The sequence below is a fragment of the Oncorhynchus gorbuscha genome, linkage group LG06 (genome assembly GCF_021184085.1).
Source record: "Oncorhynchus gorbuscha isolate QuinsamMale2020 ecotype Even-year linkage group LG06, OgorEven_v1.0, whole genome shotgun sequence".
Lineage (NCBI taxonomy): Eukaryota > Metazoa > Chordata > Actinopteri > Salmoniformes > Salmonidae > Oncorhynchus > Oncorhynchus gorbuscha.
In genome coordinates this window covers 9067569-9094410 of record NC_060178.1, presented here as the reverse complement: position 1 = coordinate 9094410, position 26842 = coordinate 9067569, and the positions used below count along the sequence as shown (strand labels likewise).

The following is a 26842-nucleotide window of genomic DNA, read 5'->3' as shown; positions in this document are numbered from 1 at the left end:
AAATGGTATTTCCAGCTGCTTGCCAGTAACAGACGATTATCAGCTGTTTATTTTAATTTGAGCCATATGTACATAATTCTTGATCATATCAGAGATTTTGTTCATGTGAAATATCAGTTAAATGTTAAACTCAATCTGGCAACCCACAGGGGGAGGAATTATGGAGGACATGTACACCGCCCACTGCTCTAGGGCTGCTTGTTATGCGAGGTCGGGATTTCGGATTGAACTTTGCCACCCATTTGTTACTTTATAACGTTCCGTTTTTTGGAGGTAGTTCTACAACCTTCTAATTCTCAGCGGCACATGCGTCTGTAACCCGCAGCTACAAAATGTACATTTGGCTTACAATCATAGCCGGATTGGCTGTTTTGCCCTTTCTTCTGAAAACGTTATTCGATCCATACTTTGGCCAAGACTGTTCATATATCTTCAGAGCAATCAAACTTGGAATCAGGGTGCACAAATACAAAAAGAAAAATCCTTTCTATAGCATTTTGGACTGCTTTTTGGACACGGTGAAGAAACAACCGAATAAAACGTTTATGCATTTTGAGGGGACATCCCATTCTTACATCGAGGTGGATAAGCAGAGTAACAAGGTTGCCAGAGCATTGAAGACTCACGCTAATCTAAAAGAGGGGGACACGGTAGCTCTCTTTATGGGGAACGAACCCTCTTACGCGTGGATTTGGCTGGGCCTGGCCAAACTGGGCTGTGCAACCGCTCTGCTAAACTTCAACATACGGTCAAAATCTCTGCTACACTGTTTCTCATGCTGTGGGGCCAAAGTGATCATCGCGGCTGCAGGTAAGGATTCCACGATGTTCATCAGTTTCAATGTGGGACTTTTATTTTGAAGTCGACCCTACTATTCTGCTGTTTGCTCACGATAATGTTGTTCACGACACACGCGTAGGTAAAGGATAGGGTCGGTTTGGCACTAGTAACCACGGCCACAAAGCCATAATTATGGCTAAACTCCTACAATTTCTATTATTAAAAATATGATTTGAAACCTAACCACACTGTTAACCTTATGACTAACCTTCAATTAAGACCAAAAAAACATAGCCAATTTTGACTTTAGGGCTGAGGTAACTATTGAAACCCTTAAGGTTGTGGTGCATGTGTTTCTAGACTACTAGGCACTAGTCTAGGGGTAGGCCTACAGTATATATTTAAAAAACCCTAAACGGCAATCATTATACTAGTGTGTTCCATTAGTAAGACCGATTTGCAGTAGCGGTAGCTAATAACCCATCCACAACCGCCTGACTAAATGAGCTAAAGTAAACATCTGAGGCCTTTAATTAACCACTAATATAGAAAATGTGCTTTAGGCGAGCGATTTTTTTTTCTGTCCGACTATATATGTTTCTGTTTGTAATTTCCGACATTTGTTTAGGCTATTTGTTAGTCAACTTCTATTCTGTCATTGTACAGTATGTTGCCATAGAATATTTAATAAACCCTTGCTCACCAGATTTAATAGAAGGAAAGCTGCAATCTAATTGACATCGGTAAAATTTCCTGTCAACTTTCGCGGAGTTTCGGGACTGCGGAGATTTTTCAAAGTGACTTACATTTGACCGGTTGTAAGGAAATATAAAGCTTTGAAAAAACGACATGTTTCTGACACATATTCAGTTCGGATTGGATTTATATTTTATGTGGCTTAAAATACTGCTTTTAAAGATAGCACCTCTACTACAGACAGTATCTGAGCGTTTATATTCTCCAAATGCTGAAATAAATCAGATTTCCCCACTCCTGTTCCCGAGTAAACATTTATTATTACATTTGATGTATAATTTACTGCAAGAAATGTTTAATTCTGCAGGAGTTAATATGAAGGCTATGTGAGAGGTTACAGACATTCAGTAAGTGTCCAGATGTCAGTTTCCATTTAACCCATCTGAACAGTAGGCTCACTTGAACAAACCCATCGTGTGACTGTCGAATTTGTATAGTGCCTCACAATCATCACACATACCATAGCAGGTACTGCTATCTTCTCCTTTTACCTGTTAACCAAATCAACTCTCCATTTCTCAGCATTTCCCTTATTGAATTAAACTCCGATATCGTCTTTTTTGCCTCCCACATATTGAAGTAAACTTTTCTGCCCGTTCTCAAAGACAAGTGGCGTGTAGACTAGTTGCCCGACTTACAGTTAGGGAGTGGTCAAAATGTACTTTTTTTTTTTTTTACCCAGAGTAAAATGGGGGATGGTCATCATTTTTAAATTTCAATTAGTTGGGATGGTTTAGTATTTTAACATTTCGTGCAGGGGGAGGATCATGTAATTTGTAATTGATTTACACACTTCGCACAATAGTAAATCTAAACGCTGGCTATAGGTTTGGGGGTGTGTCTAATGCTTTTTTAGCTTTTCACTGGGGCTCCCTAGTGGCGCAGTGGTCTAAAGGCACTGCATGTCAGTGCAAGAGGCGTCACTACAGCCCCTGGTTTGATTCTAGGCTGTATCACATCCGGACGTTTTTGGGAGTCCCATAGGGCGGCGCACAATTGGCCCAGCATCGCCCGGTTTATTATTATTATTGGTATTATTATCATCATTGTTATTATTATCATCATTATTATTGGTATTATTATTATTATTATTATTATTGGTATTATTGTTATCATCATTATTATTATTATTATCATTATTATTATTATTATTATTATTGGTATTATTATCATCATTGTTATTATTATTATTATCATCATTGTTATTATTATCATCATTATTATTGGTATTATTATTATTATTATTATTATTGGTATTATTGTTATCATCATTGTTATTATTATTATTATCATCATTATTATTTATTATTATTATTATTATCATTATTGTTATTGGTATTATTGGTATTATTGTTATCATTATTATTATTGGTATTCTTGTTATCATTATTATTATTATTATCATCATTATTATTATTATTATTATAATCATTATTATTATTATTATTATTATAATCATTATTATTATTAGTATTATTGTTATCATTATTATTATTATTATAATCATTATTATTATTATCATCATTATTATTATTGGTATTATTGTTATTATTATTATTATCATCATTATTATTATTGGTATTATTGTTATCATTATTATTATTTATTATTATTGTTTTAAGAAATACATTGTGAAGTATTTGAAACACGCTACAGTCTGGCAGGAGCGCTCAGGATGTCAACAGCACTTTAACAACATGCCTATACATGTCATATTTAGGCTGTATAATATAAAATGTGCAAAATAATGACTTAAAATGACATAATAATGAATTCACTTTTAGAAACATATGTTTGGCCAGTCTTTTGGTTTGAGGATCATACGGTGATCTATGAATGCCTAGGTTTGGCCAGTCTATTAGGAATGTATTCTATTGGAATGTTTAATACTGTATTCTATTAGGAATGTATTCTATTGGAATGTTTAATACTGTATTCTATTAGGAATGTATTCTATTGGAATGTTTAATACTGTATTCTATTAGGAATGTATTCTATTGGAATGTTTAATACTGTATTCTATTAGGAATGTATTCTATTGGAATGTTTAATACTGTATTTTATAAGCAATGTGTTCTATTAGCAATGTATTCTACTCGGAATGTAACATAAGCCCTCATTTGGCATGTTACTCAAGGTTGATCTTCTGAGGGGCTGACAGCAAGACATGTTCTGGTATGTAGTGTAGAAACCCCAGGCATTTCTCAATGGAGGACCTGAACATAATTACTAATCATTTGTAGACTGCAAGTTGACTGGAAGAAGCCCAAATATATATTTGACTAAAACATTATTTCAAACCTTGCTTACATCTGTATATGATCATATTTATCTCTCTATTATCAAAGGAAATATATTTGCAACAGATTTACATAAAATAAAGTCACTTGAAGCTGATTTGCTGGTATTTTTAGTATTTTATGTCCAAAAAAAACCCCGCCTTCTCAGAAAACTTGGGGGGCCAAATAAAATCACCTCCAGGGCACCAGGTGGGGAACCTGGTCTAAGGAGTTGAGAGTAACATCACCTGCCTGCCTGTCTCTCCCTGTCTCTCTCTACATGTGTCTCTCCCTGTCTGTCTCTCCCTGTCTGTCTCTCTCTACATGTGTCTCCCCCTGTCTCTCCCTGTCTGTCTCTCTCCCTCTCTCCTTCCTGTATCCTACAGAGCTGAAAGAGGCAGTGGAGGAGGTTCTCCCTACACTAAAACAGCAGGGTATCTCTGTGTACCTCTTGTCAGAGGAGTGCAGTGTAGAAGGCATCAACCCCCTCTCAGAACATATCACCCAGGCCTCAGACACTCCCCTGTCAGCTGACCTCAGGGCCAACATCACCAGCAAGAGCCCTGCTCTCTACATCTACACCTCAGGGACCACTGGTAAGAACCTCAGTCCTCCTCTACACCTCAGTCCTCCACTACACCTCAGGAACCACTGGTAAGAACCTCAGTCCTCCTCTACACCTCAGGACCCACTGGTAAGAACTTTGGTCCTCCTCTACACCTCAGGGACCACTGGTAAGAACCCCAGTCCTCCTCTACACCTCAGGGACCACTGGTAAGAACCTTGGTCCTCCTCTACACCTCAGGACCCACTGGTAAGAACCTTGGTCCTCCTCTACACCTCAGGACCCACTGGTAAGAACCTTGGTCCTCCTCTACACCTCAGGACCCACTGGTAAGAACCTTGGTCCTCCTCTACACCTCAGGACCCACTGGTAAGAACCTTGGTCCTCCTCTACACCTCAGGACCCACTGGTAAGAACCTTGGTCCTCCTCTACACCTCAGGACCCACTGGTAAGAACCTTGGTCCTCCTCTACACCTCAGGACCCACTGGTAAGAACCTTGGTCCTCCTCTACACCTCAGGACCCACTGGTAAGAACCTTGGTCCTCCTCTACACCTCAGGACCCACTGGTAAGAACCTTGGTCCTCCTCTACACCTCAGGACCCACTGGTAAGAACCTTGGTCCTCCTCTACACCTCAGGACCCACTGGTAAGAACCTTGGTCCTCCTCTACTTCTCAAGAAGCACTGGTACCACTCCTTCCAGCCCTGGGACTAGGGCAGGAAGGCGCTGGGGATGGTTTCTGGAAAGGGCTCCAAGTCCCCTAATGGATGAATTTGGATGTAGGCACTTCATGTAAATCTGAAATCATTTTTGTTGTTGTCGTTGCTTATACCTATTGAGTTGTTTCCTGGGGGTAGGATTTGTTAGGAATACGTCATTCAATGCACTGTGTCTATTGTCTATAGATAACCCACTGTCCTATCTGACTGTAGGTCTACCTAAAGCGGCTCTGGTGACCCAGGAGAGGGTGTGGGTTGCGTCCTTTATCCAAGCCGTCTCAGGAGTGACGTCCGAGGATGTGTTCTATATCAACCTGCCTCTGTATCACAGCGCAGGCTTCCTCATCGGACTCGCTGGGGCCATCGAGAGGGGTAACGTTACGACTCTTATTTTGAAATGCTAGGAATGAGTTGTCAGATTGTTTATTTAACGTGTCAATGTGTTTGTATCTGCCCCTATTCAAATAAACCATACAGAATTGAGTCATACTCTATACATATAAGAGCAGAGTGTATCGCATGATGAACGAAGCCAATCAGAGCAGAGTGTATCGCCTGATGAACGAAGCCAATCAGAGCAGAGTGTATCGCATGATGAACGAAGCCAATCAGAGCAGAGTGTATCGCATGATGAACGGAGCCAATCAGAGCAGAGTGTATCGCATGATGAACGGAGCCAATCAGAGCAGAGTGTATCGCATGATGAACGGAGCCAATCAGAGCAGAGTGTATCGCATGATGAACGGAGCCAATCAGAGCAGAGTGTATCGCATGATGAACGGAGCCAATCAGAGCAGAGTGTATCGCATGATGAACGAAGCCAATCAGAGCAGAGTGTATCGCATGATGAACGAAGCCAATCAGAGCAGAGTGTATCGCATGATGAACGAAGCCAATCAGACCAGAGTGTATCGCATGATGAACGAAGCCAATCAGAGCAGAGTGTATCGCATGATGAACGAAGCCAATCAGAGCAGAGTGTATCGCATGATGAACGAAGCCAATCAGAGCAGAGTGTATCGCATGATGAACGAAGCCAATCAGAGCAGAGTGTATCGCATGATGAACGAAGCCAATCAGAGCAGAGTGTATCGCATGATGAACGAAGCCAATCAGAGCAGAGTGTATCGCATGATGAACGAAGCCAATCAGAGCAGAGTGTATCGCATGATGAACGAAGCCAATCAGAGCAGAGTGTATCGCATGATGAACGAAGCCATAAGACACATTAGTAGTTTTCACACTCATACATCCACATAGGAGTTCGACGTTTCGTGTTGCACAGTGAAAAGATGACTTTGGTCTACTTTTAAAACATGTCCTAAATAAGATGGTGTAAGTTAATCAGGATATATGATTAAATACCCAATCTGTTACATCATCTGTCTCTTTTATACCAGGCATAACAGTTGTTCTGAGGAGAAAGTTTTCAGCGTCTCAGTTCTGGGAGGACTGTAGGAAACATCATGTAACAGTGATTCAGTACATCGGAGAGACCATGAGATACCTCTGCAACACACCCATGGTAAAGGACACCTCATCTAGGACACCGATCCTTGTGTGGCTCAGTTGGTAGAGTATGGCGCTTGCAATGACAGGGTTGTGGGTTCGATTTCCCACTGGGGACCCGTACGAAAATGTTTCCCAACGTGAGAATGAGAAAGGAGTGAATTTGGGAGCAGCATCATGTTGCAACTGCTTTCTGTACAGGGCCGTAGTTTATTCACTAAATTAGATTTTCTAGTTGACCGACCCTGGATTTACTCTACCGGTCAAAGGTTTTAGAACACCTACTCATTCAAGGGTTTTTCTACTATTTTCTACATTGTAGAATGATCGTGAAGACATTGAAACTATGAAATAACACATATGGAATCATGTAGTAACCCAAAAAAGTGTTAAACAAATCAAAATATATTTTATATTTGAGATTCTTCAGGGTAGCCACCCTTTGACTTGATGACAGCTTTGAAATTCAACCAGCTTCAAGAGGAAGTCACCTGGAATGCATTTCAATTAACAGGTGTGCCTTCTTAAAAGTTAATTTGTGGAATTTCTTTCCTTAATGCATTTGAGCCAATCAGTTGTGTTGTGACAAGGTATACAGAAGATAGCCCTATTTGGTAAAAGACCAAGTCCATATTATGGCAAGAACAGCTCAAATAAGCAAAGAGAAACGACAGTCCATCATTACTTTAAGACATGAAGATCAGTCAATATGGAACATTTGAAGAACTTTGAAAGTTTCTTCAAGTGCAGTTGCAAAATCCATCAAGTGCTATGATGAAACTGGCTCTCATGAGGACCACCACAGGAATGGAAGACCCAGAGTTACCTCTGCTGCAGAGGATAAGTTCATTAATGTTACCCGCCTCAGAAATTGCAGCCCAAATAACTGCTTCACAGAGTTCAAGTAACAGACACATCTCAACATCAACTGTTCAGAGGAGATTGCGCGAATCAGGCCTTCATGGTCAAATTGCTGCAAAGAATCCACTACTAAAGGACACCAATAAGAAGAAGAGACTTGCTTGGGCCAAGAAACATGAGCAATGGACATTAGACTGGTCCTTTGGTCTGGAGTCCAAATTTTGAATTTTTGGTTCCAATTTTTGGTTCCATCTGTGTAGATGGACGGATGATCTCCGCATGTGTGGTTCCCACCGTAAAGCATGGAGGAGGAGGTGTGATGGTGTGGGGGTGCTTTGCCGGTGACACTGTCTGTGATAAAATTAGAATTCAAGGCATACTTAACCAGCATGGATACCACAGCATTCTTCAGCGATACGCCATCCCATCTGGTTTGGGCTTAGTGGGACTATCATTTGTTTTTCAACAGGACAATGACACAACACACTTCCAGGCTGTGTGAGGGCTATTTTACCAAGAAGGAGAGTGATGGAGTGTTGCATCAGAGGACTTGGCCTCCACAATCCCCCAAACTCAACCCATTTGAGATGGTTTGGGATGAGTTGGACCGCAGAGTGAAGGAAAAGCAGCCAACAAGTGCTCAGCATATATGGGAACTCCTTCAAGACTGTTGGAAAAGCATTCCAGCTGAAGCTGGTTGAGAGAATGCCAAGCGTGTACAAAGCTGTCATCAAGGCAAAGGGTGGCTATTTGAAGAATCTAAAATATTTTTATTTGTTTAACACTTTTTTGGTTACTTCAAGGTTTTGATGTCTTCACTATTATTTTACAATGTAGAAAATAGTAAAAGAAAGAAACACCTACTCATTCAAGGGTTTTTCTAAAACTTTGGACCGGTAGTGTACCTGCCAACTGTGAACTGTCTAGCTTTGGACACTGTGTGTGTGTGTGTGTGTTTATAATACGATGTCTATCAAAGCTACTACTGTAGGGCTCCCGAATGGCACAGCGGTCTAAAGCTCTGCATCTCATTAGTTAGATTCCAGGCTGTATCACAACCGGCCGTGATGGAGGCCCACAGGGCGGCGGACAATTGGCCCAGCGTCGTCCGAGTTAGGGTTTGGCCGGAGTAGGCCATCATTGTAAAAAATAATTTGTTCTTAATTAACTGACTTGCCTAGTGAAATAAAGGTTAAATTAAATAAAAAACAAGAGTGTCTGCTAAATTACACATTTTTAGTATATGTAATAATAAATAATAATAATAATAATATATGCCATTTAGCAGACGCTTTTATCCAAAGCGACTTACAGTCATGTGTGCATACATTCTACGTATGGGTGGTCCCGGGGATCGAACCCACTACCCTGGCGTTACAAGCGCCATGCTCTACCAACTGAGCTACAGAAGGAGGACAATGTAGTATGTAGTAATCTATGTATGTAGTAACTCCGGCATAATAGTGTACGACTATAGTTTTTATTTTAAAGTTACAGTTAAAGGTCTGTTAAAAAAAACCTCAGGTGACCTAGCAAAGTTGCATTTAACTGCTTTTAATTGGAGAAAATATATTGTAAACACTTCACCACCCTGTAATTGTTATTTTCTGACCTCCGACTGTGTGAAATGATATCCTACTCAATAGACACATCCATCTCCGTCCCGTTTCTATTTTCAGAAAGACAACGAGAAGGACCATAAAGTGCGTATTGCCATCGGCAACGGCGTCCGTACAGACATCTGGAGAGAGTTTCTGAATCGTTTTGGAGACGTAGCTGTCAGGGAACTGTACGCTGCCACCGAGGGCAACATCGGCTTCATCAACTACACCAGCAAGATCGGAGTGGTTGGACGAGTCAACTTTCTCCACAGGGTAGGTAGTGATCTGACCTCAACACAATGAAACCAGGATAACCACACGTGGATCACATATGGATTCAAATCACTACCTGATGTGTAAATGATGTGCCGCCCCAACAGATTTTTGTTTTATATATATATATATTTTTTTATGGTAATTGTGTTTCACTTTCAGAGACTGTTCCCTTATACTTTGATCAAATTTGACATTGAGAAGGAGGAACCTGTTAGGAACTCCAAGGGTCTGTGTATCCAAGCAATGAAAGGTACCATTTAAAAAAAAAAAAAAAATTCTGTTTACTTTTACCCCACTGACATAAAATCTGTGAACTGTCTAGCTTTGGACACTCTGTTTGTAATCTGATGTCTATCAAAGTTACTGTAGTTTAAGGCAGACTGGGACATGGATTGGGCCCAAGTCATTGCTTCATATCGTTGACGGTACAAAGTTGAGACGGGGGTTAATTTGGGAGCAGCATCATGTTGCAACTGCTTTCTGTACAGGGCCGTAGTTTATTCACTAAATTAGATTTTCTAGTTGACCGACACTCTATTTACTCGCCAACTGTGAACTGTCTAACTTTGGACACTGTGTGACATGGATCGGGTCCTGTTTTATATTGTTGACAGAACAACATTGGGTAAAGTATGACCCAATGTCGTCTTTGCAATCACACACGGCTCCAGGTTCTTATCAGTCAATAGGACTGCTTTATGGTCAGTTCTTAGATAACAATGTTTGTTTACATTTACGAGGGGGGTCTGATCCCAGATCAGTGCTCCTTAGTCGCTTGATACATAGTTCTGAAAATAAATATTAAATTGGGAGCATCAGCATCATTATCCTCATCTTCCTTTCTTTCTTTTGTTTTAGGTGAGGCTGGACTTTTGGTTGGAAAGATAACCAAGAGATCTCCCTTTGTTGGTTACACTGGTAACGACCAGCAGACGGAGAAGAAGAGACTGAGAGACGTTTTACAGAAAGGTGACCTGTACTTCAACACTGGAGACCTGTTGAGGATCGATGAACAAAACTTTGTTCAGTTTCTGGATCGTGTTGGTGACACTTTCAGGTAGGCAATACGGTTGACAAAATTCCCAGGTTTTCCAGAAATGCCAGTTGGAAAATCAGAAGGAAATAATCTGGAAAACCTGGGAATTTTTGGTAAAGGTATCAGAATTTTCCAACCCTCCACAGTATGTCACTCAGGGTTTGAATTACACCTCTCTTGGTGCTGCCAAAAATCTCTTGGGGTTGCCAAACATCTCTTGGGGCTGCCAAACATCTCTTGGGGTTGACCAACATGGAAATGTGTTTTGTTATTTCAGGTGGAAAGGCGAGAATGTTGCTACAACTGAAGTGGCAGATATCCTCACAATGGTGGACTGCATCGAGGAGGCTAATGTATATGGTGTGAAAGTTGAAGGTAAATATTAATCTATATGGTCAGATTTAGATTGTTAACAGCTACTAAGTTATAGGTTATATGTTGTATGTAATGTATTCTAGGTTATTACTTACATTTATGGGTTATTACCTACAACGTATTATTACATACAACCTTTATAGGTCATTACTTACAATATGTGTAATGGGTTATTACTTATATGTACTATATGGTATTAGTTACAACATGTACTATATGGTATTACTCACAACATGTACTATATGGTATTACTCACAACATGTACTATATGGTATTACTTACAACATGTACTATATGGTATTACTTACAACATGTACTATATGGTATTACTCACAACATGTACTATATGGTATTACTCACAACATGTACTATATGGTATTACTTACAACATGTACTATATGGTATTAGTTACAACATGTACTATTTGGTATTAGTTACAACATGTACTATAGGTTATTAGTTACAACATGTACTATAGGTTATTAGTTACAACGTACTATATGGTAGTAGTTACAACATGTACTATATGGTATTACTTACAACATGTACTATATGGTAGTAGTTACAACATGTACTATATGGTATTAGTCACAACATGTACTATTTGGTAGTAGTTACAACATGTACTATATGGTATTACTTACAACATGTACTATATGGTAGTAGTTACAACATGTACTATATGGTATTAGTCACAACATGTACTATATGGTATTACTCACAACATGTACTATATGGTATTAGTTACAACATGTACTATTTGGTATTAGTTACAACATGTACTATAGGTTATTAGTTACAACATGTACTATATGGTATTACTTACAACATGTACTATATGGTATTAGTTACAACATGTACTATTTGGTATTAGTTACAACATGTACTATAGGTTATTAGTTACAACATGTACTATATGGTATTACTCACAACATGTACTATATGGTATTACTTACAACATGTACTATATGGTATTAGTTACAACATGTACTATATGGTATTACTTACAACATGTACTATATGGTATTACTTACAACATGTACTATATGGTATTACTTACAACATGTACTATATGGTATTACTTACAACATGTACTATATGGTATTACTTACAACATGTACTATATGGTATTACTTACAACATGTACTATAGGTTATTACTTACAACATGTACTATATGTTATTAGTTACAACATGTACTATATGTTATTATTTATATTATAGGTTCTTACTTACAACATGTATTATAGGTTATTTTAAGAATTGTGTTTCCTGGCAAACAAATATAGGTCAGTCGTTTTAAATTATAATTGTTTTAGTTTATTGGGTATTCATTTAAACAGTAGATTTGGCTTTAGATAAGTTAGCTATTCGCTAGTAGGATACTATAAAAAGAAATACAATCGACTGCTCATCCGTACACTCGTACAACAGGCTGCTCATCCGTACACTCGTACAACAGGCTGCTCATCCGTACACTCGTACAACAGGCTGCTCATCCGTATACTCGTACAACAGGCTGCTCATCCGTACACTCGTACAACAGGCTGCTCATCCGTACACTCGTACAACAGGCTGCTCATCCGTACACTCGTACAACAGGCTGCTCATCCGTACACTCGTACAACAGGCTGCTCATCCGTACACTCGTACAACAGGCTGCTCATCCGTACACTCGTACAACAGGCTGCTCATCCGTACACTCGTACAACAGGCTGCTCATCCGTACACTCGTGCAACAGGCTGCTCATCCGTACACTCGTGCAACAGGCTGCTCATCCGTACACTCGTGCAACAGGCTGCTCATCCGTACACTCGTGCAACAGGCTGCTCATCCGTACACTCGTGCAACAGGCTGCTCATCCGTACACTCGTGCAACAGGCTGCTCATCCGTACACTCGTGCAACAGGCTGCTCATCCGTACACTCGTGCAACAGGCTGCTCATCCGTACACTCGTGCAACAGGCTGCTCATCCGTACACTCGTGCAACAGGCTGCTCATCCGTACACTCGTGCAACAGGCTGCTCATCCGTACACTCGTGCAACAGGCTGCTCATCCGTACACTCGTGCAACAGGCTGCTCATCCGTACACTCGTGCAACAGGCTGCTCATCCGTACACTCGTGCAACAGGCTGCTCATCCGTACACTCGTGCAACAGGCTGCTCATCCGTACACTCGTGCAACAGGCTGCTCATCCGTACACTCGTACAATAGACTACACATACAATAGACTACTCATCCATACACGTGCAAGATACTACACATACAATATACTACACATCCATACACGTACAATAGACTACACGTACAATAGACTACACGTACAATAGACTACACGTACGTACAATATACTACACGTACGTACAATATACTACACATACAATAGACTACACGTACAATATACTACACGTACGTACAATATACTACACGTACGTACAATATACTACACGTACGTACAATATACTACACCTACAATAGACACAATAGACTACACGTACAACAGACTTCACATCCGTACACATACAATAGACTTGTCATGACTCTGATTATGCGTCTCAAATGCACCCTATTCCCTGTAGAGAGCACTACTTCTGTCAAGGGCCTATAGGGCTCTGGGTGCCCTACATTGGGTGGCATTTGGTATGTGGGCTTCCGAGCGGCGCAGTGGTCTAAGGCGCTGCATCTCAGTGCTAGAGGCGTCACTTCAGACCATGGTTCGATCCCGGGGCTGTATCACAACCGGCCGTGATTGGGAGGAACCAGAGGGCAGAGCACAATTTGCCCAGCGTCGTCCGGTGTAGGCCGTCACTGTAAATAACAATTTGTTCTTAACTGACTTGCCTAGTTAAATAAAGGTTTAAAAAAATTGTTTTAAATGTAGGCTGAGTATTGTCTTTCTCCAGGTCACGAGGGGAGGATTGGAATGGCTGCTGTAAAGGTAGAAGAAGGGAAAGAGTTTGACGGCGCTAGCACCTTCAGCCAAGTAGCCAGCTACCTGCCTGCTTACGCAAGACCCCGCTTCATTAGAATACAGGTGAGCTTTACCCGACATCTCTTTTTAATCATGTTAAAAGTCAGCTTTGTTATCATGATTTGAATCAGTGTAACTATCAAGGTATTTTACTATTGAAATGTTCTTTTAACACCTCTGTCGTTCAAGTTGAAAAAAATCTGTTGTCTTGAAGTATACTGAGCTCTTTAAATATACTTGTATACTGTTTACGGTGCATTCAGAAAGTATTCAGACCCCTTAACCTTTTCCACATTTTGTTACGTTACAGCCTTATTCTAAAATGGATTAAATAAAACATTTTTTTTTATCATCAATCAACACACAATGCCCCATTATACAAATGTCATATATATTTTTTTTAAACAATACCTTATTTAAGTATTCAGACGGTTGGCTATGAGACTCGAAATTGAGAGAATGTTCGCCCCCAGTATGAGGTCCTGAGTGCTCTGGAGCAGGTTTTGATCAATAATGTTTTGCAGATTTATTAAACATAAAAAAACTGAATTATCCCATTTACATAAGTATTCAGACCCTTTACTCAGTACTTTGTTGAAGCACCTTTGGCAGTGATTACAGCCTGGTGTCTTTTTGGGTATGACACTACAAGCTTGGCACACCTGTATTTGGGGAGTTTCTCCCATTCTTCTCTGCAGATCTTCTCAAGCTCTGTCAGGTTGGATGAGAAACGTCGCTGCACAGCTATTTTCAGGTCTCTCCAGAGATGTTCGATCAGGTTCAAGTCCGGGCTCTGGCTCAGAGACTTGTCCTGAAGCCACTCCCGCGTTGTCTTGGCTGTGTGTATAGGGTCGTTGTCCTGTTGGAAGGTGAAACTTCACCCCAGTCTGAGAACCTGCTCCAGAGCGCTCAGGACTTCTTCAAGGATCTCTGTACTTTGGTCTGTTCATCTTTCCCTTGATCCTGAATAGTCTCCCAGTCCCTGACGCTGAAAAACATCCCCACAGCATAATGCTGCCACTACAATGCTTCACTGTAGGGATGGTGCCAGGTTTCCTCCAGACGTGACGCTTGGCATTCAGGCCAAAGAGTTCAATCTGTTTCATCAGACCAGAGAATCTTGTTTCTCATGCTCTGAGAGTCCTTTAGGTACATTTGAAGTCAGAAGTTTACATACACCTTCGCCAAATACATTTAAACTCAGTTTTTTACAATTCCTGACATTTAATCCTAGTAAAAATTCCCTGTCTTAGGTCAGTTAGATCACCACTTTAATTTAGGAATGTGAAATGTCAGAATAATAGTAGTGATTTATTTCAGCTTTTATTCCTTTCATAACATTCCCAGATGGTCAGAAGTTTACATACACTCAATTAGTATTCGGTAGCATTGCCTTTAAATTGTTTAATTTGGGTCAAACGTTTCAGGTAGCTTTCCACAAAAAATTGGGAGACTTTTGGCCCATTCTTCCTGACAGAGCTGGTGTAACTGAGTCAGGTTTGTAAGGCCACCTTGCTCGCATACTCTTTTTCAGTTCTGCCCACAAATTTTCTATAGGATTGAGGTCAGGGCTTTGTGATGGCCACTCCAATAACTTGACTTTGTTGTCCTTAAGCCATTTTGCCACAAGTTTGGAAGTATGCTTGGGGTCATTGTCCATTTGGATGACCCATTTGCGACCAAGCTTTAACTTCCTGACTGATGTCTTGATGTTGCTTCAATATATCCACATAATTGTCCTCCCTCATGATTCCATCTATTTTGTGAAGTGCACCAGTCCCTCCTGCAGCAAAGCACCCCCACAACATGATGCTACCACTCCCGTGCTTCACGGTTGAGATGGTGTTCTTCAGCTTGCAAGCATCCCCTTTTTTCCTCCAAACATAACGATGGTCATTATGTCCAAACAGTTCTATTTTTGTTTCATCAGACCAGAGGACATTTCTCCAAAAAGTACGATCTTTTCCCCCAAGTGCAGTTGGAAACTGTAGTCTTGCTTTTTTTTATGGCGGTTTTGGGGCAGTGGCTTCTTCCTTGATGAGCGGCCTTTCAGGTTATGTCGATTTCTGGACAGCACTTTGAGATATCAGCTGATGCAAGAAGGGCTTTATAAATACATTTGATTTGATTGGATATAGGACTCGTTTTACTGTGGATATAGATACTTCTGTACCCGTTTCCTCCAGCATCTCACAAGGTCCTTTGCTGTTGTTCTTGGATTGATTTGCACTTTTCACAAAGTACTTTCATATTTAGGAGACAGAACGCTTCTCCTTCCTGAGCGGTATGGCGGCTGTGTGGACCCATGGTGTTTATACTTGTATATTATTGTTTGTACAGATGAACATGGTACCTTCAGGCGTTTGGAAATTGCTCCCAAGGATGAACCAGACTTGTGGTCTACAATTTATTTTCTGAGGTCTTGGCTGAATTAATTTGATTTTCCCATGATGTCAAGCAAAGAGGCACTGAGTTTGATGGTAGGCTTTGAAATACATCCACAGGTACACCTTCAATTGACTCAAATGATGTCAATTAGCCTATCAGAAGCTTCTAAAGCCATGACATAATTTTCTGGAATTTCCCAAGCTGTTTAAAGGCACAGTCAACTTAGTGTATGTAAACTTCTGACCCACTGGAATTGTGATACAGTGAATTAATCGGTCTGTAAAGAATTGTTGGAAAAATGACTTGTCATGCACAAAGTATATGTCCTAACCAATTTGCCAAAACTATAGTTTGTTAACAAGAAATATGTGGAATGTTTTAAAAACGAGTTTTAATGACTCCAACTGTACCTTGTGGCAAACTCCAAGCAGGCTTTCATGTGCCTTTCACTGAAGAGTGGCTTCCATCTGGCGACTCTACCATAAAGACCTGATTGGTGGAGTGCTGCAGAGATGGTTGTCCTTCTGGAAGGTTCTCCCATCTCCACAGAGGAACCCTGGGGCTTTGGACACCACCCTGACCAAGGTCCTTCTCCCCCGATTGCTCAGTTTGGCCGGGCGGTCAGCTCTAGGAAAAGTCTTGGTGGTTCCAAACCTCCATTTACAGATCTCATATACATAAATATTCACACTTGAGTCAATAGTTGTTCGAAGCACCTCTGCCAAAGATGCTTCTGACATTCATTGACTCAAGGGTGTGAATATTTGTCTAAAAGAGATATGTGTTTGGAACCATCAATACTTCCTAGAGCCAAACTGAGCAATCGGGGGAGAAGGGCCTTGGTCAGGGAGGTGAACCCGATGCTCCCTCTGCCAAAGCTCCAGTTTCCTCTGTGAAGATGGGAGAACCTTCAAACACTCAATATTAGGAACATGTACTTAATATTTGTACACTCTGTGTGTGTTTAAACTCAGCAAAAAAAGAAACGTCCTCACACTGTCAACTGTGTTTATTTTCTGCAAACTGTATGTATGAACATAACAAGATTCAACAACAGACCTAAACTGAACAAGTTCCACAGACATGGAATAATGTGTCCCTGAACAAAAGGGGGGGGGGGGGTCAAAAGTTAGTCAGTATCTGGTGTGGCCACCAGCTGCATTTAGTACTGCAGTGTGTCTCCTCCTCATAGATTGCACTAGATTTGCCAGCCCTTGCTGTGAGATGTTACCCCACTCTTCCACCAAGGCACATGCAAGTTCCCAGACATTTCTGGGGGGAATGGCCTTTGCCCTATCTAATAGGTCCCAGACGTGCTCAATGGGATTGAGATCCAGGCACAGACAGAACGAGCAGTATGCTGGTGGCTTTGTCATGCTGGAGGGTCATGTCAGGATGAGCCTGCAGGAAAGGTACCACATGAGGGAGGAGGATGTCTTCTCTGTAACATACAGCGTTGAGATTGCCTGCAATGACAACAAGCTGTGTCCGATGATGCTGTGACACACCGCCCCAGACTATGACTGACCTTCCACCTCCAAATCGATCCCACTCCAGAGTACAGGCCTCTGTGTAACTCCCATTTCTTCGACGCTAAACATGAATCCGACCATCACCCCTGGTGAGACAAAACCGTGACTCGTCAGTGAAGAGCACTTTTTGCCAGTCCTGTCTGGTCCAGCGATGGTGGGTTGGTGCCCATAGGCGGCGTTGTTGCCAGTGATGTCTGTTGAGGACCTGCTTTACAACAGGCCTACAAGCCCTCAGTCCAGCCTCTCTCATCTTATGGTGGACAGTCTGAGCACTGAAGGAGGGATTGTGAGTTCCTGGTGTAACTCAGTTACAGTTGTTGTTGCCATCCTGCACCTGTCCCGCAGGTGTGATGTTCGGATGTACCGATCCTGTGCAGGTGTTGTTACACGTGGTCTGCCACTGCATGATCAGCTGTCTGTTCTGTCTCCCTGCAGCGCTGTCTTAGGCGTCTCACAGTACAGACATTACAATTTATTGCCCTGGCCACATCTGCAGTCCTCATGCCTCCTTGCAGCATGCCTAAGACACGTTCACGCAGATGAGCAGGGACCCTGGGCATCTTTCTTTTGGTGTTTTTCATAGGACACTAAAGAGAACTTTCAACTGACTAAGTTTTCATAACTGTGACCTTAATTGCCTCCCGTCTGTAAACTGTTTGTGTCATAACGACTGTTCCACAGGTGCATGTTCATTAATTGTTTATGGTTCATTGAGCAAGCATGGGAAACAGTGTTTACACCCTTTACAATGATCTGTGAAGTTATATGGATTTTTACGTATTATCTTTGAAAGACAGGGTCCTGAAAAAGGTCTGTTTCTTTTTTTGCTGAGTTAATATTCTTAAAATAATCTTGAATATATTCTTATGTATAACACTTAAGACCTCCTTCGAGATGACGGGAACATTTAAGATGAAGAAAGTGACGTTGGTGGAAGAGGGCTTCAACCCAGCTGTGGTCCAAGATCCTCTGTACTTCTTAGATCCAGCTAAGAAAACATACGTACCACTCACCGAAGAGATATACTCCTCCATAAACACCAGAGAAATTAAGTTATAAAATCAAAATGTGATTTTTAAAAAATAAATAAATAATCATGGTAGCCAATTAATGTACAAAATCTGCATGAATTATTAAATGTCTAATGTTTAGACCTGGTTTCAAATACTATTAGATTATTTCATATACTTTTTCTCTGCGCATTGAGCTTGCCTGGGTTAACGGACCAATAGAATAATCCTAAAACTGCAAACCCCACCCGGCATTTGAAATGATTTCCAATAGTATTTGGAGCAAGGTCTGCTGTTAACAGATGACACAGGGGAATAATATGGCATAATGATTCTGTTGACTAAAACCCATTGTCCTTGTCTACTAATCTCAGGGAATAGATTTGAATTATATTTTGTAACAAACCTGATCATGTTTAAAATTATGTATTTTTGGTCTTAACCAGACTTTAAATTGTTTACAGTTATACAGTATATTGTAGAGGGTACTAGCATCTGAAGGTGCTTGAAAACAAACTTGATATTTTGATATAGTATATTGATTGTACTTTTTGAATAGTTAATAAAACTTTATGAACCCAAATCATTTCCTTGTCTTCTTCCTATACTAGATTGTGGACGACACTATAAACCAATTTATGATATCAGGGCACTATAAACCAATTTATGATATCAGGGCACTATAAACCAATTTATGATATCAGGGCACTATAAACCAATTTATGATATCAGGGCACTATAAACCAATTTATGATATCAGGGCACTATAAACCAATTTATGATATCAGGGCACTATAAACCAATTTATGATATCAGGGCACTATAAACCAATTTATGATATCAGGGCACTATAAACCAATTTATGATATCAGGGCACTATAAACCAATTTATGATATCAGGGCTCTCTATTCAATCCGTATCGCAGAAGTTCAGTGTTACTGAAATTTAAAGGCAATGTTCCTGTTGTCGTCTTTTGGCTATGCCGGATTAAGTGATATGACATGCTATTCTATATAAAATAATTTCTCCGTAACTAATATTACCTGATTGAGCTAATCAAATCAAATCAAATGTATTTATATAGCCCTTCGTACATCAGCTGATATCTCAAAGTGCTGTACAGAAACCCAGCCTAAAACCCCAAACAGCAAACAATGCAGGTGTAATCATGTAATTGTAATTAACTAAAGAGTCGGGGCATCACGAAAGAATATTTGAGCTGTTATCTTCCGAATAAACTCTTAAAGACCTAGTAATATTTTACATCAATAGCAGTCAATGTTAATCGTCACCTTAATTCAGTCTCATCTGAAAGTTGTAAATTCTTGGCTATCTTCACGAACCCTGGCTAACAAGTTGAATCAGCAATACAAAATTGGGTTTAATTATTTATTTACTAAATACCTAACTAATCACACAGAATTACATATACACATAATTAATCATAACTTGATTAGAAATTGTCATAAAGGAAAACGTCCCTAGCGGGCGGAACAGATATGACAGCTAGTTACACAAAAGAAAAGGGACTGGGTTTGAGTGAAAGAGCGGGAAGACTGAGGAACAAAGGCGAAGCTGTGCTATCGTAAAGACAGTATCTTATGCATTCTAAATTACCACCCATTTGGAAAAGGAAAATGCAATAAACATTTACTCTGAGCTGCGCTTCGGTAGGTTGGTGGTAGATGGAAGGCCGTGTTGCCGAACCTAGTCCTTTGAAGAATGTCTCTGTAAATTGGATACGTTATAGTAACGTTGTTGTGTGGGTGACAGGATACTAAGTTCCTTTCTTAACCTGCGTTTTCAGCGGCAGCGTAGCCTAGTGGTTAGAGCGTTGGACTAGTAACCGGAAGGTTGTGAGTTCAAACCCCCGAGCTGACAAGGTACAAATCTGTCGTTCTGCCCCTGAACAGGCAGTTAACCCACTGTTCCCAGGCCGTCATTGAAAATAAGAATATGTTCTTAACTGACTTGCCTGGTTAAATAAAATTTAAAAAACTCAAAGGCTTCAAATAAGAGTTCAAAGTTCATACCATTCGCAACCAAAGCTCACGCTGATGTTGGCTTCGTTCTGTAGTTATTATCTGAACCATACTGACATCGGACCGTCGTCCCCACATCCTCGGAACAGGCTATATATAGGAAAAGGGAGGGCGTGTTTGAAAAGTTTTATAGCCCATGTCCCTTCACAGGGGCGGGCCACTGAATGAGCAGAGCCCTAACCTTATAAAAACCCAATTCTCACATCCCATCATGAATAATTTCATATTCAAACATTTAAATTGTACAATTCCATGTGAATCGATAACACTGATGTGTAGACTTTCCACTGTTGAGAATGTCTCAGATGACAACCTATTCATTAAGTACCACCACATATGTTCATTTGGTCGGATTACCAGAATATAGTTCATTTCCCCCCACCTTCTGATGTTCCCAGAATCTCTGTTTACCAAGGTGTTTGCAAATATAACATCAGTAGGGTAGAGAGAGGAAAAAGGGGGGAAGAGGTATTTGACTGTCATAAACCTACCCCCAGGCCAACGTCATGACACTGTGTTAGCAGAGACTGCATTCATGGTAAACGCTCCATAAATCGCCGCAATCTCGAATGACCTTTAAGTGAATATTGCACAATCTGTAACTCTTCAGCGAGCCGTAATCAGTTTATTTCAATTGACTTATTTCCTCATATGAACTGTAATCAATGTTCCCTCAAAAAAATTCTGCCATTTCAGGTCTGCTGAGCGCAAATTTGAACATTGTGCAACTTCCAGTGTGCGTTTACTGTGAACACTGAGGCTGTAGCCGCTTTAGGTTACAGTTTTACTGAAATAAACTGATTAGGTCCTAATCTATGTATGTCACATGACTGGGAATACAGATACCTCACAATGGGCCTCAGGATTTCGTAATGGTATTTTTGTGCATTGATAAAATGCAATTGTGTCAGTTGTCTGTAGCTTATGCCTGTCCGTACCATAACCCCACCTCCACCACGGGGCACTCTGTTCACAACGTTGACATCAGCAAACCGCTCACCCACACAATGCCATACAGGTGGTCTGCGGTTGTGAGGCAGGTTGGACGTACTGCCAAATTCCCTTAAAATGAACATTACATGCTCTGGTGGACATTCCTGCAGTCATCATCCCAATTGCACTCCTTCAAAACTTGAGACGTCTGGCATTGTGACTAAAATGCACATTTTACAGTAGCCTTATTTTCCCCAGCACAAGGTGCATTTGTGTAATAATCATGTTTAATCAGCTTCTTGAAATGCCACACCTGTCAGGTGGCTGGATTATTTTTAGCAAAAGGCGAAACGCTCACTAACACGGATGTAAACAAATGTGAGAGAAATAAACTCTTAGTGCATATGAAACATTTTCTGGAATTTTTTATTTCAGCTCATGAAAAACATAGGACCAACATTTTAAATTTTTTTTTTTTTACATGTTGCGTTTATATTTTTTGCTCAGTATTTTAGTTTATCCCCTTTTTGGACCCTGATGAGATCATTGATTGGTGAAAAGACACCAGACAGACAACCTGTAACCTTTGTACATCATTCATTCACCATATGAGACACTTGAAGCCACGAGTAAAAGGCTTGGAGACCGAAAAGGAATTGTACCATGAATTGTCGATGTTTGAAATATCGTATTACTGTAAATGGATCTCTAGACATGCATTTGCATCCAAAGATTAGCAAGCTGAAAAAAAATCTACACACTAAATCTGTTAAGCGAGACACACCTACAGTCAGATCAGTGTGTACTATACACATCCTACTCAATAATGTACTCTCTTCTCACGATTGAAGTCTCAAAACCAAGCACTACTTTTAAAAATTATTTTATTTTATATTATTTATTTTATGTATTAATACAGTGTTATACTTAGAAATCTGTTGCAAAGAACTAAACATTTAACGTAAATAAAACTAAAATAAATCATGTCAGCCACACAGGAAAAAGAAAACTAGTGTGTTATATCATCATATCAAAATTAACTAATACGGATGTGCCATAATAAATAGTCTATTAGTACAAAAATACATTTCAATAGAATGTAGGTTCCAGCATCATAAATAGAGGACGGGACCGCTCCTTAAAGCAGGTCCCCTCAAGTACAGATCTTTTAAAATTATTTAAACCAAGCACTTTTTCTCTTTTTTTTTTTTTTGTAAATAAGAAGAAAAAAAAAGAAGTTATTTCTGATTGTTAGAAATTCCTTTTAAGTAGTAGTGTTGTGTGGGGGTATGTATGATGGTAGAAAAATTGGATTTTATTACTGCTTACTGTAGGTCAGTTCCAAGGCTCACGGTAGGCATGTATAACCAGAATACAAACACAACCAATTAAATCATCACTTTCGCTCTTTTTTTTTTTAAGAAACATAAAAATAAAAAAAACTTTTATACAAAATAACAAATGTAGAAAAGTTAATTTACAGCGAACCAAGGCCATTTGCTAGCATTATGTACAGCCACAATTTAAACATGTCTTTGTTTGTAGTATTTTCTCAAACTTCAATATGCATAGCAGGAAAAGAAAAGCATTACTGCTTCATCAGCCTCAAATATTATTGTATGCTAAATCCAAGTTCACTGATATAATGGGTTGAAAAATGCAGAGAAATAAATGCTTTTTTATTTTCATTTTTACTTCCATAATTGATCAATCACTACAACTTAAAAATCTGTTTTTAAGTAAGTCTTTATACTGAAAAAAAAGAAGTTACTATGCAGATAAGGCACTGCTTGCAGTGTAAGATGGGACTTTTAATGTGTTTGAACTTAGTAGTAAGCAGGCTTCTGGACCTGAGTCATAGCACATGCATAGAGATGTAGACCGCTGCAGGAGTTTGTCAAATCAAGTCAGTTACATTTATCTACTGTAAAACATAACTACAAAAGATTCACTTCTTCTAAACATGGAGAGAGAAAGTCCATTTGACCAACGAAACAGGGGGGCATCCAATGCCAATACTTTACCTTCAGTCTTATACCTTCATAAACGATGCCTACAGTACTTCATCTCCAATCTTCCTTCACAACCCTTGTTGAGATGAGATCATCTGCAAGTCCTTAGCTATCCTTCAAGAGAGAAACGCATGACCACAGACAACCTCACAAACAAATATGTTTTTTTTTGCATATATTGTCTTTTCTGTTTGTGAGTGCATACATTAAATTGGAAAATTTTCGTTGCAATTATTCAAATGATTTTTTTTCTTTCAAGAATTCTCCTTATCTAGAATTTTTTTCAAAAATGTTATTTTTCTTGTAATTTGCTCAGACTTTGTTTAAAAGAAGAAAAAAAAACAAAGGCAAAGAATTTCAAAATGAGATCATTCTTCAGTCAGTCTGTTCATGCATTCCAACAACAGCTCAATTTTTTAAATATATTATATTTTAGTTTTTTAAAGTTTTTATTTTTTGCAAGCCTTTAGTTAAAGCACCAAAAAAAGGGGGGTGGCACAGCACTGGGATAGGATGCTGCGTTGAGACTCCTCCCACTTCAATGGGCCTCCTACCTTGCTGAGTTTTTTTTTGTGGGTGGGTGAGGGGGTGCAGTAAACGATGCATCAATGTTCAATATTCAAGAATCAAGTTCGTGCTTCATCAAGTCAAGCAGTGCTGCCCCCTGCTGCCTGGGAGGAGGACAGCAGCAGGAGAGGAGGGCAATGTTTCAGTCTGTGGCTGCCCCCTGATCTAACACATTCAGTAACAGGCCAGCTGTCTCCCTCTATGTTCAGAAGTGGTCAATGAGCACAGACACACAGTTGGCTCCCACCAGGTAGTTGGGGTCTCCTGGGAGAGACTTGTTCTGCCATGTCTTGGAGTCACCTGAAGGAATTAGAGAAACAGGAACACAGTTAATGGCCAGTCGGTCGGGTTGGTTGGTTGTCTGTCTTATTGTGCTGTTCTTTCCATTTGTTTAAGGCAGTAAATAACAGCATACGCTGACGAGAACTGACACAAAAAAATCATCATGTAATATTGTGTGTGAGGAATGCCATTTTTTGCCATTAAAATAGCGTGAAATGAATCAGAAGCACAGTGTAGACATTGTTAATGTTGTAAATGACTATTGTAGCTGGAAACTGTAGATTTAAAAAAAGTAGAATATCGACATAGGCTTACAGAGGCCCATTATCAGCAACCATCACTCCTGTGTTCCAATGGCACGTTGTGTTAGCTAATCCAAGTTTATCATTTTAAAAGGCTAATAGATCATTAGAAAACCCTTTTGCAATTAATCAGCATAACAGTTTTCAGCTGTGCTAACAAAGAAGCAATAAAACTGTCCTTCTTTAGACTAGTTGAGAATCTGGAGCATCAGAATTTGTAGGTTCGATTACAGGCTCAAAATGGCCAGAAACAAATAACTTTCTTCTGAAACTTGTCAGTCTATTCTTGTTCTGAGAAATGAAGGATATTCCATGCGAGAAATTGCCAAGAAACTGAAGATCTCTTACAACGCTGTGTACTACTCCCTTCACAGAACAGCACAAACTGGCTCTAACCAGAATAGAAAGAGGAGTGGGAGGCCCCGGTGCACAACTGAACAAGAACATTCAAGTGTCTAGTTTGAGAAACAGACACCTCACAAGTCCTAAACTGGCAGCTTCATTAAGTAGTATGTAAAAATACCAGTCTCAACGTCAACAGTGATGAGGCCACTGCGGGATGCTGGCCTTCTAGGCAGAGTTGCAAAGAAAAAGTCTTATCTCAGACTGGCCAATAAAAAGAAAAGATTAAGATGGGCAAAATAACAGACACTGGACAGAGGAAGATTTGAAAGAAGTGTTATGTACAGAGAAATCTAAGTTTGAGGAGTTTGGATCACAAAGAAGGAATTCATGAGACGCAGAAAAAATGAAAATATGCTGGAGGAGTGCTTGATGCCATCTGTGAAGCATGGAGGCAATGTGATGGTCTGGGGGTGCTAAAGTGGGAGATTTGTTCAGGGTAAAATGGATCTTGATGAAGGAAGGCTATCACTCCATTTTCCAACGCCATGCCATACCCTGTGGACGGCGCTTAATTGGAGCCAATTTCCTCCTACAACAGGACAATGACCCAAAGCACAGCTCCAAACTATTGTGGGAGCTAAGCGTTAAAGGAGAGCTAAGCATGAAATATAAATAGGTCTAGTTGCCAGGCTGAAGAAGCAAGGACATACACATTAAGAGAAGATGACACCCAGGCTATACTCTATTTCTGAAAGGGAACAGGCCATACATACATTTATGACAGCTGGACGCACTATTGGTCAGCAGGATGGAAGCAAGATAACTGATGGCTAACACGTGAAACATAAGCATGCAATGCATGCATTGTTTTTAGAATGTGAAAGGAGTTCTACCATCATGATAACCTAACCAAAAGCAGATAGGAGCGTTAGTGGGCGTGAACAAGCTCTGAGATGAAAATAAAAATAATGGAGAAAGGTCAAGGGAAGCTATTTTCATATAGAGGGAGGGGGAGGGGGAGGGGGGGGCTCTATACGTTATACAGACAGAATCCTAGAGGCAGGACTCTGTAATATGAGAAGTTAAGTCTCTTTCCATGGAGGGGCTCGGCCCTGTTATGTTTGTGAGAGGGTCCTTCCATGGAGGGGCTCAGCTCTGTTATGTTTGTGAGAGGCTCCTTCCATGGAGGGGCTCGGCTCTGTTATGTTTGTGAGAGAGTCCTTCCATGGAGGGGCTCAGCTCTGTTATGTTTGTGAGAGGCTCCTTCCATGGAGGGGCTCAGCTCTGTTATGTTTGTGAGAGGCTCCTTCCATGGAGGGGCTCAGCTCTGTTACGTTTGTGAGAGGGTCCTTCCATGGAGGGGCTCGGCTCTGTTATGTTTGTGAGAGGGTCCTTCCATGGAGGGGCTCGGCTCTGTTACGTTTGTGAGAGGGTCCTTCCATGGAGGGGCTTGGCTCTGTTATGTTTGTGAGAGGGTCCTTCCATGGAGGGGCTTGGCTCTGTTATGTTTGTGAGAGGGTCCTTCCATGGAGGGGCTCGGCTCTGTTATGTTTGTGAGAGGGTCCTTCCATGGAGGGGCTCGGCTCTGTTATGTTTGTGAGAGGGTCCTTCCATGGAGGGGCTCGGCTCTGTTATGTTTGTGAGAGGGTCCTTCCATGGAGGGGCTCGGCTCTGTTATGTTTGTGAGAGGGTCC

At 40.4% G+C, this 26842-nt stretch overlaps 1 protein-coding gene and 1 pseudogene across 1 annotated transcript; one reads left to right on the top strand and one right to left on the bottom strand.

The window, feature by feature from the left end:
- Positions 1-190: 190 nt before the first annotated feature.
- Positions 191-19247, top strand: zgc:101540 (hsFATP2a_ACSVL_like domain-containing protein). The gene is made up of 10 exons (XM_046352256.1): positions 191-810; positions 4202-4411; positions 5316-5474; positions 6503-6627; positions 9152-9346; positions 9509-9599; positions 10208-10406; positions 10663-10760; positions 13667-13797; positions 18537-19247. Exons 1-10 carry the CDS (start codon positions 333-335, stop codon positions 18711-18713), a joined length of 1863 nt encoding a protein of 620 aa, XP_046208212.1. The 5' UTR covers positions 191-332; the 3' UTR covers positions 18714-19247.
- A 2805-nt stretch (positions 19248-22052) lies between these two features.
- Positions 22053-26842, bottom strand: part of LOC124037497 — a 213724-nt pseudogene continuing 208934 nt past the window's right edge.